At 39.8% G+C, this 19,267-nt stretch overlaps 1 protein-coding gene across 6 annotated transcripts in view; it reads left to right on the top strand.

Moving 5' to 3' along the window:
* Positions 1–5,425: 5,425 nt before the first annotated feature.
* The window catches only part of MIOS (meiosis regulator for oocyte development), a 33,758-nt gene continuing 19,916 nt past the window's right edge, over positions 5,426–19,267 (top strand). The window contains exons 1-4 of one of the 6 annotated variants that reach the window (XR_004970893.1): positions 5,426–5,653; positions 6,470–6,617; positions 12,387–13,728; positions 14,050–14,148. Coding sequence is in view for 5 of the 6 variants with exons in the window: in XM_036328084.1 (XP_036183977.1) it covers positions 12,435–13,728; positions 14,050–14,148 (1,393 nt within the window). In the remaining variant the exon portion in view is untranslated. Of the gene's footprint in view, positions 5,729–5,805; positions 6,027–6,103; positions 6,129–6,469; positions 6,618–12,386; positions 13,729–14,049; positions 14,149–19,267 lie in introns of those variants that run through there. The other 5 variants (XM_036328079.1, XM_036328080.1, XM_036328082.1 and 2 more) reach the window with 5 other exon arrangements.

Here is a 19,267-nt window from a genome sequence, read left to right as displayed (position 1 = left end):
CAAAAAATTGTCACTAATTAAGGTAATAAAGGCATCGGTTTTTTGAGTTACATCTAAATTGTATCATTTCACCTGGACAATAGTTTGTTTCTTCTTTTCTTCTTTTAAATTATGTACTAAAGGTAAACTACCCATCGACAAAGTTTTCAGTAAAAAGAACTTGAGGTGAATTAATATTTTTACTATTCAGGGTTATAAAAAAAACTTTAAAAAATACTTTTTATTGCTTTCAGAGAGGAAGGGAGAGGGAGAGAAAGATAGAAGCTTCAATGATGAGAGAGAATCATTGATTAGCTGCCTCCTGAATGCCCCCTACATCCTGGGCATGTGCCCTAACTGGGAATGGAACCGTGACCTCCTGGTTAATAGGTTCGACACTCAAGCATTGAGCCACACTGGCCAGGCTAAAAATCTTTTAATGACATAAACCCTAATATAAGGTACTATTAGAATCATGGTTCATTGTTTATATCCAGAACTATAGATTTTGAAATTACACATGTATAATTTTACTTAATATACATAACATTTATTTAAGTATATATTTTCTATTATACTAAGTGATCAAATTCAGAAATGCCAGATATAACAAATCAGTGAGAACTGACATTGGGTAGTCTGGAACTATTGTTTGAAAAAAGATATTTGGGCACCACCTTGTGGGACTTTGTAGAAAGACATGGTGTCTTGTCTATGATCACTGACAGATTAAAATTTTTAATTGCCTCTGAACAGGTAGAGTGTAAGTTGCTTTCTGCAAATTCTCAGGTAGGGAAATAATGAGATAAATCAAAGGAGTGACAAAACTACTTTTATATATGAATCAAGAAGTGAAGTAACATCTGATGTAATCTGAAAATCATTCATTTAATAAACATTAATTTAGTTTCTACTATGGAAAGGCATTGGGTAGAAAACAAATAAAATAAGATCCAGTCTCTTCAACCCAGTGGAGGAGATAGGCAAGTAAAAGGTAATGGCAAATTTTACCCCAAAATTTTTTTTTTAGGTAATCAAATATCAAAATCTAGTTGATGGTACCATGCTGAAGTGTTTGGGAGCCAATTGTACTGGTGTCTGCAACTTACTTTGCAATGCATCATAAAAGAAGATGGGTAGCAAGATGGGTACATGAATAAATATATGGTAGGGAAGATATGTCAATTATATGTCCAATGTTAATTGCAGAATCAAGGTGTTGGAATTTGCTGTCAACTTTTCTGTATGTTTGAAAATTTTAATAATAAAGTGTTAGACAAAAAAGGCAATGGCAGTGCAGTGTGATACTACCTATAAATAAGACCTGCAGAGAGGGCACCAGCCCATACTGTGCCACGGAGGTTGGAAGTGCAGGCACCAGAGAGTAACTAAGTTTATGCCATGTTAAAAGGCTTGGAACTTATCTTGAAGGCAATGAGGAAGCATGAAACAATTTTAAGCAGAGGCGTGACATGATTACATTTTCATATTAGAAAACTCACTCTGGTGACTTTGTGAAGAATTAATTCCAGGAAAGCAAGCCTAGAGACTGAGAGACCTACCAGGAACCTTACTAAAATGCCAATGCGATCCAATAACGCTCTCAAGACCAGCAGTGGGATTGGAAAGAAGTGAATAATTTTGAGAAATACTTAGGAAGCAGTTAATTGGCTTAGAAAAGGGAAGGAAATGAAGAAGGACAGTACCCAGTGGTTTTCTGAAAAATATTTAACAATTGGCTCTCTGGAAAAAAAAAAAGTGTGTGTGTATATGTGTCCATAAGTTTATTATAAATGCTACTGATAGAAAGGGGTATGTAGTATACAAATAATAACAAAATATACATTATCCTCTATTGATTCTCACAGAACACTTTCATAGATATTTGCCAAATTCTTGTATCCTCAGTAAACCTATAATTGCAACTGATGAATGATTGTAGTTCCAACAGGAATGCTGATTGACATTTCCATTTTCTTTAACAAATATGATGCCCTGCTAGTGTATATGACACTTCCGCTAGTGTATAATTTTTGGTACTTAATCCTCCCCTTATTCACTTATCCCCGCAGGAGGAGGAGTTTGATTTCTCCTGAATGATGGGGGTGATAGTCTAACACCCATTGGTCCATTTTTACTGAACAGGTATACACAGCAGTTAAAGACATGGAGACAAAAATACCAGCACTTTTTAACAGTAAAGATGAGTGTGACTTGGACCTGCAACCCCAACCATGCTTACTGGTGCTTTCATCCATATATAGACTTTGGGCTTTCTCACCAGTCTTCCAGTTGCAAGGGGTGACCCTCGCTACCTCCAATCCTTGCATTCTGAATAGTAGGTATCGTGAAGATGAGGTCACACGTGCATAGAACTTTTTTAAATATATATTTTTATTGATTTCAGAGGGGGAGGGAGAGGGAGAGGGAGAGAGATAGAATCATCAATGATGAGAGAGAATCATCGATCGGCTGCCTCCTGCACGCCCCCCCCCCCCCTCCAGCCCCCCGCTAGGGACCAAGCGCGCAACCCAGGCATGTGTCACCGACCGGAACCGAACCTGGGATCCTTCAGTCCTCAGGCCAACACTCCATCCACTGAGCCAAACCGATTAGTGGCATAGAACTTTTAACACATTAACTCTACCTGTTCAGTAAAAATGGACCAACATTTGTCAGCTTTCTTTAGGGATTGCCTTGCCTGAGAAAGTGGACTCATTCAAAGTCCCACTTCCTTCCAGGACAGCTCACATCAATGGCACATCCACATCAGTGGGTAGTGTAAAGGCCTGGAATCCTTGTCCCAACTCAAGACACCTCTGAAGGGCCAGTCCAGTTCTAAAGTTTCCCATGAATTGGCTGAGGCCTTTGTTGACATTGAATCACAGCTCAGCTTCTCCATCCAATCCTGCATCTTTCTCCCACCTTCTGCAGGGGTTGATCCCAAGAACATTCCTTAATAAGTATCCTAATCCTAATATCCATCTTAGAATATGGTTCTCAGGGCACCCAACCTTGGAGTGTTAAGTGAACCTATCTTGTAAAGTATCTGGCACATAGTATATGCTCTATAGTTGTTTGTTATCAAACAAACAAATAATCCAGTGGGAGTAAGTATGGTGGAAATAAAAGTTCAAGAAGAAAAAAAAATAGAATAATATAGGATTCCCTGTAACTAAAGAATAGCTTACTCACAAAATTTAAAAATGAAAATAGTGAGAAACCATCATTAAAGTATTTAAGTTTTGTTGGATGCAACAGAGGAAGGTGGGGAGGAGGGGGAGAGATCGGTCAAAGAATATGAATGCAGCCCTAGCCAGTGTTGCTCAGTAGACAGAGCACCAGCCCAGGCACCGAAGGGTGGCAGGTTCGATTCCCAGGATTCCCAGTCAAGGGCATGTACCTTGGTTGCAGGTTTGATCCCTGGTGAGGGCACATGTGGGAGGCAACCAATAGATGTGTCTCTCTCACATTAATGTTTCTCTCTCTCCTCACTCCCTTTCACTCTCTCTAAAAATCAATGGAGAAAAAAATATCCTCGAGTGAGGATACCAAAAAAACCAGAATATATGTGCATATATGCATAGCCATTGACACAGACAATAATGAGGTGAAGGCCTGGGCAGGGCACAGGCAGAGAGAAGGAAGAAAAAGTGGGGAGATATAGGAGACATCACTAATTGTGTCAACAATAAAAAATGTATTAAAAATCATAACCTTGGCAGCTATGTAAGTTTCTTATGACAATATTAGATGTAATCCCCCAAATACATGAATAAGTGCATTGACTTATATAATTTGGGAGTATGCTAGAATACTTTTGGAAAACACTATTTTAAAACATCTCAGATCTTGCCCCTGGTCAGGTAGTTCAGTTGGTTAGAGCAACATCCTGATATATCAAGGTTGCGGATTCAATCTCTGGTCAGGGCAAATACAAGAAACAACCAATAAATGCATAAATTAGTGTTTCTCTCTCTCGTTCTCTAAAAAAAAAAAAATCAATCAATAAAAAGTTATATATATTAAAAAATATATGTCTATTAAATATCTCAAATCTCATCTTCAACCTTTGTAAAAAGATTACCTAAGCCATGTCAAATGTTTACAGGACCACAATTTCCTCTTGATGCCTAAGAGCAAAACTTGCTCTCAGGTAAAGACTGATTTTTACATGTGGAAGTAAAGGGATCTAGCCAGTCACATACTCCACAGAATGTTCTGCCTTGAAGGTCATCAGAACTAAGCTCTTTTACATCAATCACCAGTAGCCTGACACCATCCATTTTTAAGCATGAATAGACAAGCAAAGATTGCCAGAAAGCTGAAGAAAGCCTGTGTCAGATTTGTCACACTGGTGCAGCACCATTTGCTGTAATGGGGGAGCCAGAAATCTAGAAACCTCTTTCTCACTCACTCAGTCAATCATCCCACTTTGTAAACATTCCTCAGGTCACACAATTCTCTCTATCCCCACTCTCCACACGACTGGTAGGTTGGGTTACCATCATCTCTCATTGGGATACTAACCCTGTCCCTCTCCCTTTTCTCCCCCAAACTGATCACACCACTGGCCTGGTTAGAAACCTTCAATGAAATGACTTCACTAATGCTTTTAGGAAAAAGTCCATCCAAATTCACTGACCTGGTTTCCAAATGCCTTTCTGATACAGCATCTTAATCTCTCCCCACTCCTCTACTCACACATCCATACTGCACTGCTACCCCATGGCTTTGCCCTCCCCCTGACCTTACACTTGCTCTTCCTCCACCCAAGAAGACTCTTCTCTTCCAAACCCAATCCTGTTCCCTTTCCTGGCTATTCCCATACTCATCCTTCATTTCTCAACCGAGTGGGCCTCAAAGAAACGTTCCTAACTCCCCAAAATTAAGGGGGCGCCCCTTCCGTGGAATACTGTTTTAGCCCCAAAGAGGCACCACTCTGCCTGCTTCCTGTGAGACCATGTCTTTAGGTTCATTCTGGTGTCCCCAGCATTGGTGCCAGCTACACCATAGGCAGCCAAGATTTGGTTGTGGAATGAGAAAATGAGTGAATAAATCGTGAACAAAATACTTGGGCCTTTCTCATACATCGATCGACTTAAATTTTTAATGAAAATTTTAACATACCAAATGAACTAAAGCATATGAAGTGCTTAAAACAATAACCGTGATTCTGAGAAGCTGCCCAGGTCCCTGGCCAGGATCCCGCCCCAGAGCTTGGGGCGGGGCCAGCAGGAACGAATCCGGGCGCTGAAGGCGGGGCCTGCAGGAGCGGACCAATGTGCTGGGGGCGGGGCCAACAGGAGCGGAATAGTACGCTGGGGGCGGGGCCTCCAAGAGCGGACCAATGTGCTGGGGGCGGGGCCTGCAGGAGCAGACTAGTAAACTGGGGGCGAGGTCTCCCGAGAACTTCCTCTCTCCCTGCTCCGGGGCGGGCAATTCCCGGGCTCGTGAAGGGGCGGAGCTCGTGGGGTGGGAACTCCCCTTCCGAGCCCGAGGCGTGGCCTCCGTCGTCGCGGAGGCGCGGCTGTGGGGTCGTGGGTCCCGGCCGGGTGGGCCCACGTTACTGGCCGCGCCGCCATCTTGCCCGCGTCGGGGGTGACTCCCGCGGCGGGAGCGCGGCCACCAGGCTGGAGGCGGCTGTGCGGCGCCCGCGCGTTCTCCTAAGTCTGTGAGTGCGGCCCGGCTGGGTCTCGTTCTCCCGAAAGGAAGGCCAGAGTCGAGGGATCAGGGGCGCCGTGGAAAGGTCTGGCGGGGGCGGACCGGGGGCCTCCTCGGGGCCCGGGCGCTGCGAGTGGGGTTCGTGCTGCGGGAACCGCGCGGGGCTTCGTAGGGCGCCTCGGGGTGCCGGCCCGCCCGAGCTCCCGCGGGGACTTCCCGGCGCTGGGGCCGCGCTGCAGCCTCGGTGGCGGCGGGTTTGTGCGGAACTGCGTCCTCGCCAAGGACCCGAGGATCCGCCAGGTGCCGGAGCGTGGGAGCCGCCCTCCGACTCCCTGTCTCCCCGGAATCGCGACAAGCCCTGCGCTGGTTGTCGTCTGTCACCGGTCAGCTCTGTTCTCTGCGTGTAGGAGTCGTGAAAATTCCACAGGAGGGCAAATTACACCGAATTGGCCTAGCAAATGATGGCCTTTTGCCTAACTTGAAGGGTAATTTGCATATAGATACAGTGCCTATAGGCCCTAGGACGGTGGTGGTTGGAATTTATTGAAACTGCTACTGTTGTTTTTTTGGTCATAGCCAGAAAAGTAGAAAACGACAAAAAAATGCATGTGAAAGCGTGATTGGTTGCCTTGTACGCTTAGCATTACAGACCACAGTCCAGTAGCCACGTGCGGTTGAAATAAGGCTCTTAGTGTAAAATACACATTGGCTTTCCAAGCTGGTACCCAAACAAAAAAAGTCTCAGTAATGTGTACGTTGATTACACATTGAAAAGGATAATACTTAAACATTATTAAATTTCATTTCATCTATTTTTATTTTTCAGTGTGGCTCCTAGAAAACTGTGATTCACACTATGTTTCTGTTGGACAATCCTGCTATCAGTTTTCTGCTGAGGGACACAGAAGCGACATGGCTTTCCTTTGCTCAGACACCCCGGTGGGAAGTGAGCACTTGACTTGTTAAACTGGAAGGTGAGGATCTATCAGCTGTAATTATTGCAGATTCCACCACCCCTTGTGCCCCCAATTTTTCAATGTCTCCGACACTTCAAAAACATTAAATTCTAGGGATGTGTAAGGGACTCATAGTGATACGTCGTCTGTGTGATGTGAAGAAGTCAGTTTGATTGTCACAACTTTGTGAGATGGAGACAGGCTAGCTTCTGTCTCCGTTTGATAGTCTTGGGGTATTAAAGGACTTGTTAGGGTCTAGCTCAGCGATGGCGAACCTTTTGAGCTCGGCGTGTCAGCATTTTGAAAAACCCTAACTTAACTCTAGTGCCGTGTCGCATATAGAAATTTTTTGATATTTGCAACCATAGTAAAACAAAGACTTATATTTTTGATATTTATTTTATATATTTAAATGCCATTTAACAAAGAAAAATCAACCAAAAAAATGAGTTCGCGTGTCACCTCTGACACGTGTGTCATAGGTTCGCCATCAGTGGTCTAGCTAGTTGAGTGGGCTGGAGGTCTTCTGACCTCAGGTTCAGTTTTCTTTGTTCTTCACCATATTGCTATGAATATGAGCCATATTTATGCTCATGAGCCAGATTCCATATATATTGTGTATTGGATTATAAAGAAAGACATTTTTTAAGAGGGTGCTTATAGATGTACTTCTCTGCTCAGGGCCAGTTTTATGGTTTGCAACCAGTGAGTCACATAAAGCCCATCATTTAGAAGGGCTGTCACCTTAATTTTTTAACAAGGGAGGGGGGTGGCAGCTGTATTTTCAATTTGGGTCGGGCTCTGCAAATGATGTAGCTGATTTTTTTCTCTATGCAGTAATCTAGAATGGGAGTTGGGAGGTGTTGGACAAGAACCAGAACATCTGGTTTTCACTTCTGTCTGAAATGAGAAGGGTTTGCTAGTCTCTCTCAAGTTCTTTGATTCTGTGTGAGTTACTGTAATCAGATTCTGTGGATGATACTGTATTTTACATGCATAACATTATAGAAATTCTGATGATTCTCCATTGAGTGCCGTGTAAATCAAATAGTTTTTAAAATATAGTAATACTTTCTATTTGTTGTTTAGGATGGATTTTTCCGTGTGGCGTTAAGTTTTCTTACCATTTATCATTCATGTAAAGCAGCGGTGGGGAACCTTTTTTTTGCCAAGGATATGTGGATATTTATAACATCATTCTCAGGTTGCACAATTAATCTACTTAAAAATTAGCCTGCTGTATTTGGTCAAACATTTAATTAGCTCACCTTTAATGCCTTGGCAGGGCCAGCCCAAATGATTCCTGGGGCCTTATACAGCCCACAGGCTGGACAGTCCCCACACCTGATATAAAGGGTATGGTTGTGAGACGGAGGTATGGATAAAAATATTTTTATTTAAGCAATTGTTTTTTAGTGAGATAGGAAGATGGGTCAGATCTCAGGCTACCTCCAATTTAGAGGTTTCCTCTGTTAAGGCATGAGTATGAGCCATTTCTTGACAGTATCTGTTCCTTCTTTTTGTTGTCTTAGTTACTATTTATTACATGAGGTGCTTCTCTTCCTTCTCATTCCAATGCAGTCTGCTTGGGCTGCCATAACAAAATACCGTAGACTGAATGGCTTAAACAACAGAAATAACTTTTTTCACAGTTTTGGAGACTGGAAATCTGAGATCAGGGTGCCAGTGTGATCCAGTTCAGGTTAGAACTCTCTTCTTGACTTGCAGAAAGCTGCCTTCTTGCTGTGTCCTCACATGGTGGGGAGAGAGTTTTGGTATCTCTTTCTCATATAAGAGCACCAATTAGACCAGGGCTCTACCTTTATGACCTAATTTAATCTTAATCACCTCTTTCAAGGCTCTGTCTCCTGTACAGTCACATGGGGGGGAGGGGGTTAGGGCTTCAGCATGTGAATATTGGGGAGACACAATCCAGTCTATAGCAGCCAGACACCTTATCTGTCCCTGTTCAGTAATGTGTTCATAGCATTTAGAACAGTGTGTAGAACATAGAAATTGCCTAATAAATATTTACAACATAAATGAAAGACAGTGTATTAGAGTGATCCTCTCTTTAAGTGGCTATTTGTGGGCTCCTGCCCATCATTGGAACAGTTATAAAAGTGGACACTTTGCTCTTGGCTGGAGCCAGCTTCTCAGAAGGCTAATGGGTGGAAAGATGAGGAGATTGGTAAAACTTGGAGATGGCAGTGATAAGTATCAGAGGGAGCATTTAACAAGTACATTCATTTAACAAGTAATTAAGTATCTAGTAAGGGCCTAGTTCTGTGTTGGGTACTAGAGGTACAAATGGAGAGCAGAAGATATTTTACCTGCTCTTATCCTATATAATAAAAGCCCAGCAACCGAGTGGTGGAACTACCAGAACAACTGGTCAACCAGTCACTATGATGTGCACTGACAACCGGGGGACAGACGCTCAACGCAGGAGCTGCCCCCTGGTGGTCAGTGTGCTCCTACAGGGGTCCGATCCCCACAGGCCATGCCCCCCATCAATGCACGAATCCCCTGCACCGGGCCTCTAGTGGAGTTTATAATCTAGTAGAAGAGGCAAAGGGGGTGATATAAAGGGATGGAATACTGTTCAATGAAAGTATCTAAGAAACCTGATGTAGGCTGTGGAGGGACAGCAGATGGTTGATGTCAAGCTTGAGCAAGTGTTAATTTGGCCAAGAAGGGAAGGAAGAATGGAGGGGCTTACCTGGCCGGTGTGGCTCAGTGGTTGAGGTCACTGTTCAATTCCCGATCAGGGCACATGCCCGGGTTGCAGGCTTGATCCCCAGTAGGAGGTGTGTAGGAGGCAGCGGATCCGTGATTCTCTCTCATCATTGATGTTTCTCTCTCTCTCCCTCTCCCTCTCTGAAATCAATAATATATATATATATGTATGTATATTTGGATGAGGGGCTGTTTACATTCTAGAAAGACCATTTAGCTAGAACATTCAAAGAGAATGGTGTACATTGAGGCCGGAGCAATAGATAGAGGTCAAAGCATGTGGGGTTTTAAAAATTATATTGAATATTTGGAGTTCTAATAAAAGCATTTAGAAACCATTATAGGGTTTTAAGCAGGGGTTGGATAACCTGCTTAGGTTTGTATTTTTAAAAGATCACTGTGATACTGTATGAAGATGAATTTCATGAAAGCCAGAGAAGAAAGGTGAATAAAACAATTGTTGAACCAACACCACAAGTTAGACATTGTTGTATACTTTAATTTCTTATGGGGTCAGTCTGCAGAACTTTGGCACTCAGCAGCTGAGTGGAGGAAAGAGGACAGTAATAATTGGATTGGTCTAGGGTTGAAGGCAAACTCAAACTGGCACAGAAGTGAAGAAATAGAGGATGCCGACAGGAATGTAATTGAAATGATTGATCTTGGGCTTCAAATCTGTTAAGGAAGGAAATAAGCCAACATACAAATTCTCAAAAGTTTTTTTCCCAGTCATCTAAATTTTGAGTCTATTGAAATTCTAGACTGACAATTTCTGACTGAAACTTTTACAAGATCAAAAAGTAAAGCAAGTATGTTTGAGTTGAATTTATTTAGTATATCTTTATTAGGAGTCTGTGCCAGGCTCTATATGTAGAGATATGAATGAACCATAGCTTCACCCTTTAAGAACTGACATGAATGTAAAGATACCAATTGTCATGAAGATTGTAAGTATCTTTCTTCATTTTTAATCCAGACTATAATTTGCTCTAGCCAGATTTGGTTAGAAACAGACATTTATATTTTTTTAAGTAGCTTTTATTACTAAACTATTATTTTAACATAGCTATTTTTAGTTTGTGCTTAAGATACTAGAATATCTTTTTAAAAATCTCATTTTGATAAAGTTTATAGAAATGAAAACTGAAAATACCTCTAGTGATTACTTAATTCAGTTTCCCAAAGTGCAGTTTGTGTACTACTGGTCATAAACAGGATGATTTTAGGTAAAACATAGTCAAGTATTTTTTAATATTTTAAGAATAGTTTAGTCCTAGCCAGTTGGCTCAGTGGACAGAGCGTCAGCCTGTGGACTGAAGGGCCCCGGGTTCGATTCCGGTCAAGGGCACATGCCTGGGTTGCGGGCTCGGTCCCCAGGAGCGGGCCTGCAGGAGGCAGCTGATCAATGATTCTCTGTCATCATTGATGTTTCTATCTCTACCTCTTCCTTTCTCTCTGAAATCAATAAAAATATATTAAAAGATAAAAAGAGAATAGTTTATTGAATTTTAGAGGAGGAGGGAGGGAGGAAGAGAGAGAGAGGAGAGAGAAGAGAGAAAGAAAGAAAGAAACATTGGTGTGAGAGCACAACATTGATTGGCTGCCTCCTGCATGCCCTCTGTCAAGAATTGAGCCACAACCCGGACATGTGCCCGTGACCAAGAATTGAACCCGCAATTGCTGGTGCACAGATGATGCCCAAACCATTGAGCAACACTTGCTAGGGCCAGTCAAGTATTTTGAATAGTTATATGTTTATTTTAATGTATGTTAGGAAAAATATACTTAGCAATATCATACCTATAATTCATGAACCTTATGATGAGGTTAAAATAAATTTTCAGATTTTAAAATGTGCCAATTTAAAGAAAACTATTAAATAACCACACAGGTGGTACATGAATGACTGAAGTTTGAGAAACCCTAATCTAAACCAACTCTTATATTGTATACGTGTATATTGTAAAGGACCCAAACACAAAGGCCTTTCTAAGGCTTATAGCTAATATACATATGTTAGCGCTAGGAATAGAACTCAGTTCTATTCAATACATTCCAGTGTTCCTGCAGTAGAGCTGCTTCTTGTTGAAAGTTGAGGAAGAGACCTGTGTGTTACTAGTGGCATTGCACTTTAAATCTGCATTGTGGTGGCCATTTATATTAAAACCAGAGGCCTGGTGCACTGATTTGTGCACCGGTGGGGTCCCTCGGTCTGGCTTGTGCCCTCTCACAATCTGGGATCCCTTGGGGAACATTAGAGAGCCAGTTTTGGCCCGATCCTCGCAGGCCAGGCCTAGGGACCCCACTGGTGCACGAATCGGTGCACTCAGCCTTTAGTATACATAATTTATAAGATCTTTGTTTAATCTCTCCCTGCCCTCCCCTCTCCCCCTTCCCCTCTGAGATTCATCAGTCTGTTCCATGTTTCCATGCCTATGGTTTCTGCTCCTGCGTTGAGCGTCTGCCCCATAGTGGTCAGTGCACGTCATAGTTACTGGCCGGTCAACTGGTTGCTTAGGCTTTTATATATATAGATTAATTAAAATTAAATAAAATTTAAAATTTTTACTAGTCATATTTCTTAGGCTCAGTGGCTCACATGTAGCTAGTAGCTACCATATTGGACAGTGCAGACTTAGAACATTTCTATCATTGCAGAAAGTACAAATGGATAGTACTGATCTAAACATGATTTATAACTCCTTAAAATGTGACCCCCTTCAACTAGATGATACGTATTAATTTTCTCACCACACTGAAGTTATTTTAACCCTGAGGTTAAATTGAAGGTACTAGTAACAGTGAAATTAAGATAATTGATCTTGGGGGAAATAAAGCCAGAATGGAGTGCTCAGATTTTTACCAGTCATCTTACTGGAGGAAGTTCCCCCCACTTGTTATCATTAAATATTATCTTGGATTCATAGCAGATAGAAGAAATATATATCCATTGAAAAACAGAGTACCTGTATTTCCTGACTTTCTGAATAGTTTTTTCAACTTAGAATTATATTTTGTTAACATTTTAAACTTTTCATTTTTAAACAGATATTCAGTGAATGGACCTGACTGGACACTTTGAGCACATCAATAAACATGAGCGGTACCAAACCTGATATATTGTGGGCACCACACCAGGTTGATAGATTTGTTGTATGTGACTCAGAACTGAGCCTTTATCATGTGGAATCTACTGTGAATTCGGAACTCAAAGCTGGATCTTTACGTTTATCTGAAGACTCTGCGGCTACTTTGCTATCAATAAATTCAGATACACCCTATATGAAATGTGTTGCTTGGTATCTCAGTTATGATCCTGAATGTCTCCTAGCAGTTGGACAAGCAAATGGTCGAGTTGTACTTACAAGTCTTGGTCAAGATCACAACTCAAAGTTCAGAGATTTGATAGGAAAAGAATTTGTTCCTAAACATGCACGACAATGCAATACTCTTGCATGGAATCCATTGGATAGTAACTGGCTTGCTGCTGGTCTAGATAAACATAGAGCTGATTTTTCAGTGCTGATTTGGGATATCTGCAGCAAATATACTCCTGATATAGTCCCCATGGAGAAAGTGAGACTTTCAGCAGGTGAAACTGAAACAACATTATTAGTAACAAAACCACTTTATGAATTAGGACAGAATGATGCTTGTCTCTCTCTTTGTTGGCTTCCACGGGACCAGAAACTTCTCCTTGCTGGTATGCATCGTAACCTAGCCATATTTGATCTTCGGAATACAAGCCAAAAGATGTTTGTAAATACAAAAGCTGTTCAGGGGGTGACAGTAGACCCATACTTCCATGATCGTGTTGCTTCCTTCTATGAAGGTCAGGTTGCAATATGGGATCTTAGGAAATTTGAGAAGCCAGTTTTGACTCTGACTGAACAGCCAAAACCCTTAACAAAAGTTGCATGGTGTCCAACTAGGACTGGTCTGCTTGCCACTTTAACAAGGGATAGTAATATTATTAGATTATATGATATGCAACACACACCCACTCCCATTGGGGATGAAACTGAACCCACAATAATTGAAAGAAGTGTGCAACCTTGTGACAATTACATTGCTTCCTTTGCTTGGCATCCAACAAGTCAAAATCGAATGATAGTTGTAACTCCCAACCGAACAATGTCTGACTTCACTGTTTTTGAAAGGATATCTCTTGCCTGGAGCCCAATTACATCTTTAATGTGGGCTTGTGGTCGTCATTTGTATGAATGTACAGAAGAAGAAAATGCTAATTCTTTAGAAAAAGATATAGCAACGAAGATGCGCCTTCGGGCTTTATCAAGGTACGGACTTGATACAGAACAAGTGTGGAGAAACCATATTTTAGCTGGAAATGAAGATCCACAGCTCAAGTCACTCTGGTATACTCTGCACTATATCCTTTGTGTTATGAATTTTGAGATGAATCAGGTAGAAATGTTGAAGTTTATTAAAAGGTCTATAAATATACTGAATGTTTTATATGCAAATACAAGTTATATAGTGCTAAAATTACAAACTAAAATTGTTTAAAACTGTAGAACTTGAAATACTGCTTTGCAGATTGTGTAGGAGGAAGAAAGTATAAATCCATAATAGAGTAGAACCACCTTGCTTGCACTGACGCCTATTATGAATTGGCTTCAAATCAAAGTAAATTTAGCTTTGAGATATTTTATTATGTATTATTACTAGTATTTCCTATGCATTTAAATACTCATGAAGCAGTATACAGAAGATATGGACCAGAAATCTCCAGGCAACAAAGGATCATTGGTTTATGCAGGAATTAAATCAATTGTAAAATCATCTTTAGGTAAGAAAATTCTATTTTCTGCAATATGTTCATAATTTTTGTGCTTTTATATTTCCCTATTTATGTATTTCAGGATAGTATACATAAATACTTTTTTTTCTCTTTTGGGTTTTGAATAGATATTTTTGTAAATTGTTGACTTAAATACATAATTGTTTTTTATGAAGACCCATTTTTAGAGGTATTACATTAGATGATTTATAGGATCCTGGTTGTTAGAATTTTATTATACTACTTTGCATTTATAAAAACTAAATTTCTCATTGAAGAAGCCCCCTTTTTATTTTGCTGCTTACTTTCACTTAGCTATCTAATGGCAAGGTCTGTATGTAATTGACACCAAGTATGGCCTTACTTAAAGGACCCTTACCTGAAATAGTCCTTGCTGATTGAATGTGTGAATTACTATAGGATTGAAATTGATAGACTATTGAAGAATGAAGTAAAGAAGACAAAAGAGCCAAACTTACTATTTTTTTCTACTGACTTCTTTAATGTTTTTATTGAAATTAAATGGTAGGTTATACTACAATCATCTCCCCAAATGAGGATTCCATATCTAGCTTTTGTTAGCAATCACATTTGGGCCTAATTCAAGCTGCTAGAAAAGTTCACATAATTTAGTCAGAGTGTTAGCAGAAGTAATAAATCCAACTTGGATTTTAATATGACTTTCAATAGTATAAAAATAATACTAAGTAAAGTGCTATTTTTAAGAGTAGATTAAGTATTTTGATTAAACTGTTATAATTTTTAAAAGGACTGTCAACTTTAGTTCAGTCCAGCTGGAGTGGCTCAGGTGATTGAGCATTGTCACGTGTGCTGAGAGGTTGCCAGGAAGGTTAGATTGCTGGACAGGCCACAAGCCTGGGTTGTGGGTTTGATCCCTGGTTGAGGAGCGTATGGAAGGCAACCAATTGCCGTTTCCTCTCACATTGATGTCCCTTTCTCTTCCTCCCTCCTTCCCACCCTCCTTCCCATCCTCCTTCCCTCCCTCCCTCCCTCTCAGCATGTCCTTGGATGAGGATTAAAACGCTCAAAAAAATTGCTTTAGTTCACATTGATAAAGATGCAGTGGACTACTTTTTTGACCTATTTCATTTAGGTGTTCTCATTAGCTCTCCACCAAAAAAGTAATTTTTATTATAAATAATAAAATGAGTGACTTCAATTTAAAACTTCTACTTTTTATTAATATAAGTAAAAGGACAGATATACTGTATTACCCCTGTCAATGAACCTGAATACCGAGGTTCATGATTTTAGAACTACTGCAAAGAATTAAACATGGAGTTTACAAAATTTTTAGTATTTTATCTAAAAAGTAGATCAGGCCACATTGCATTCTTAGTTATTCTGAGGTTTATTATTGTTTTTGTTATATTTTGATATGTTTAGGGAAAACCCACCCAACTACCTCTGAGGAAAAGCAAGAGGGAAGGCGGAATATCTGTGGTTTGGGTACAGTAGAGACAAACTGAGTATCTTGATTTAAGTCAAGTGGTCTTTACCCAAACTAAAAAAACAAAACTACCTTTGGAAAGATTTCCTCATTGCTAGACTAGACCTTCAGCTTTTTGTTTGGTTTGGCTTCTATGTTTTTGTTTGTACAACCCAAAAGTAATAGAGAAATGACTGTCAAAGATAGCATTCCTAGGTTTCAATCTTTTATCTGGCCATACTCCATTCTCTAATGGTATCTCTAATACCATTGTATTAATAATAAAATACCATTATGTGTTAATAACTTAACACATAATCTATACATTGAGCCATCTTGCCCACCATAATTTAATCAAATTTATTATAACACAGCTATATTTAAACTTTGGTGGCAAATATATTTAGTGCTTACTATGAATTAGACATCATGCCAATTGCTTTCTCCATGTTACTTTAATTCTTACTACAATATGAGGTAAATTTATTCACTCATTCAGCAAATATTTATTAGTTGTTCACTATGTGCTAAGAATTGTTCTAGGACCTGGAGACATAATTATGAACAAGATATCAGTTATGGATACTGAACAAGATAGCTAAAACAGGCGGTTATAACATGAAGAAGAACAGACAATTATATATAGAATTCCTGATCTGTTTGTAGGTGTTGAGAAGGTTTCCTGGAGGAGGTAAAGGCAGAGACAAAGTCCAGGCAGGGAGCACCATATGCCTGAGCCCCAAGGCGAAGGAGCATAGCATATGCAGGTATTGCTGGAACAGAGCATGTGAGAGAAAGTGAAGAAAGAATGGATATTAGAAAAGTAAGCAATGGGTAACTCATGGTAATAATTTAGGGAGATTTATCCTGTAACAAGGGGAAACCAAGGAAATATTTTAAAGAATAGTGACAATTAGATTGTGTTTTATAGCTGTCACTGTGAGGAATGAATTGAAGAGGATCAAGATTGATGGTAGGGACCTCAGAGAAGCCACAGTAATCAGGAAAGATATAATGGTGTTCTTACCAAGGTTAGTGGCAGAGGAGCTAGAGAAATGTGGATAAATTAGAGATTGGGACACAATTTAATGATTAATTGGATAAAGGGGATGGAGGAGAAGGAAAAGTGAAAAGATAACATAGCTTAGGAAACTGGTTTAATACTGGTATTCATTAATTATATAGGAATCACATAGGAAGAGTGTATTTGAGAAGAGTAAGAATTTTATTTAGGAATAAATTGAATCGAGATAGTTAGATGGAGATATCCAGGGGGCAAGAAATTTAGAGTAGGTTGAAGAAGTAAAGTCATCCATTTTACATAATTCAAGAAATTTGACTAGATGAAGGAGGATAAAAATATATACAGTAGTAGTAGTAGCAGCAGGTGAATTGGGGGTCAAAGAGGACTTTTGTATTGCTTTGTTTTTGTTTTGAACATGGGATTAATTTAAGTATGTTTAAATGCTGATGGGAAAAAAACCAAAGAAAGAGGTTGAAGATGAGGAGATAAGGAAGTAAAGAGCAAAATTCCTAGGAATGGGTGAGAAAGAGATCCAAAGCTTTAGATATGAGTATGTACACCTCCATATTAGCCAGAGGGAAAGGGGAAAGGTACGCAGTTTGTTTAAGGTTCAGTGACAAGAGCTGAGGGCTTTGCTACCTGATGACTCCTGTTTTCTCAATATAGTAGGTTTGCTTGTTGAGAAAGAGCAAGAAGGTTGTCTAGAGAAGATGGGGAGAAGAGCAGAGAGAGTTGTCTTGAGAAACATGGGAAGATTGTGGAGAAATGTTTTACCAGAGGAAAGAATAAAGGGCAGTGTGGCAAGAGAATTAAGAGAACGACTCAGTTGTTGACCCTTGGAATCTAGCTTGGATAGAGAGGAAAATGGGAGGAAAAGACTGTAAAACTATGAGTGGTCAAGAGAGTATGAGGTTGAAGCATAGGAAATTAGATTTTCAGAAGACTTTGAGGTTGTGGTTAGACAATGGCTCTTTTGGCTCAGTTGTTTGGAGCATTGTCCCATGCACCGGAAGGTCACAGGTTTGATTCCTGATCAGGGCACATACCTAAGTTGCACTTTTTTTTTGTTTTGAATATTTTTTTTATTATTATTATTAAGGTATTACAAATGTGTCCTCATCCCCCCCATTAACCCCAACCTACCCCCCCCCCCCCGAAACTCATGCTCCCATTTATCCCCAGTCCGGGTGCATACAAGAGGCAACCAGTCGATGTTTCTCTCTCCCCTTTCCTCTCTTCTAAAAATCAAATCAATTAAAATATATCCTTGGGTGATAATAAAAAAAAAAATTGGCACTTTTGGAGGACAATTTGGAGAGTGTCCATGAAAGTGGGTAAAGTCTTGGAGGTGTTGACCACTGGAGATAAGGAAGCAAAGGATCAAAGAGGCTAGTTTATTGGACGGACTAAGTATTGAAATCAACAAGTATGACAATAATGCATTTTCCGAGGGAATGTCTTGTACAGTCTTGTAGAGCAGTTTTTACAGTGTTCTCAATAGGTATAATTCCTTCCTTTTAAGATAGAAAATTGTGTAATAAATTTCGGTCAGCTTTTCATCCAACATGATGAAAACTGATCTAGAGAACTTACCTATTCATAATTACTTGAAAGGGTAAAATAGCTAGGATTTAGTGTTTTTAACAACAAAATGTGCTTAAAAATACTGCATAATTTTACTTCTTTGTTTTTATATAGGTGTAAAAGTGCAACATATTAATATCTAGAAATAGCAAAGTGTCTTATTGCTGGTGTAGTATTTGAAACAAATTTTCTTTTTTTAAATATATTTCTTTATTGATTTCAGAGAGGAAGGAAGAGGGAGAGAGAGATAGAAACATCAATGATGAGAGAGAATCATTGATTGGCTGCCTCCTGCATGCCCCGACTGGGGATCGAGCCTGCAACCCAGGCATGCGGCCTTGGCCGGAATCGAACCTGGGACCCCTCCGTCTGCAGGCCGATGCTCTATCCACTGAGCCAAACTGTCTAGGGCAGCCGTGGGTAAACTACGGCCCGTGGGCCGGATCCGGCCGTTTGAAATGAATAAAACTAAAAAAAAAAAAAAAAAAAAAAAGACCGTACCCATTTTATGTAATGATGTTTACTTTGAATTTATATTAGTTCACACAAACACTCCATCCATGCTTTTGTTCCGGCCCTCCGGTCCAGTTTAAGAACCCATTGTGGCCCTCGAGTCAAAAAGTTTGCCCACCCCTGGTCTAGGGCTTGAAAAATTTTTTAAAATGTTTTTTAATGTTTAAGTGAACTTGTTTCTCTTGCAACCATCAATAAAATGTTGATTCTATTATTCATATATATGGCAATCTCAAATTTGGGTGATAGAATTTCATCACTTAGAATTGCGTAACGTGCATAACTAGATTTTAATTTTTTCAGTGAGATGTTAAAATCATATATTTGAAATTCATTTTTTAAAAGTTCACATACAAATTTATTTCTTTCAGTAATAAGTTCATATTTGTTTATTGGATATTAAATCCACACATGTTAAAAATCATAATATGACTATATTCTTAAAAGTCCACAATAATATCACATTGCTTATTTGATATTCCTAATTACTTATAGCATAGTTATCGAGCAGTAAGAACATCTTTGAGCAGCCAAAATACATGACATACTTTTCCACC

The sequence above is a fragment of the Myotis myotis genome, unplaced genomic scaffold, assembly GCF_014108235.1.
Source record: "Myotis myotis isolate mMyoMyo1 unplaced genomic scaffold, mMyoMyo1.p scaffold_m19_p_11, whole genome shotgun sequence".
NCBI lineage: Eukaryota > Metazoa > Chordata > Mammalia > Chiroptera > Vespertilionidae > Myotis > Myotis myotis.
This window is presented reverse-complemented; position numbering and strand designations above follow the sequence as displayed.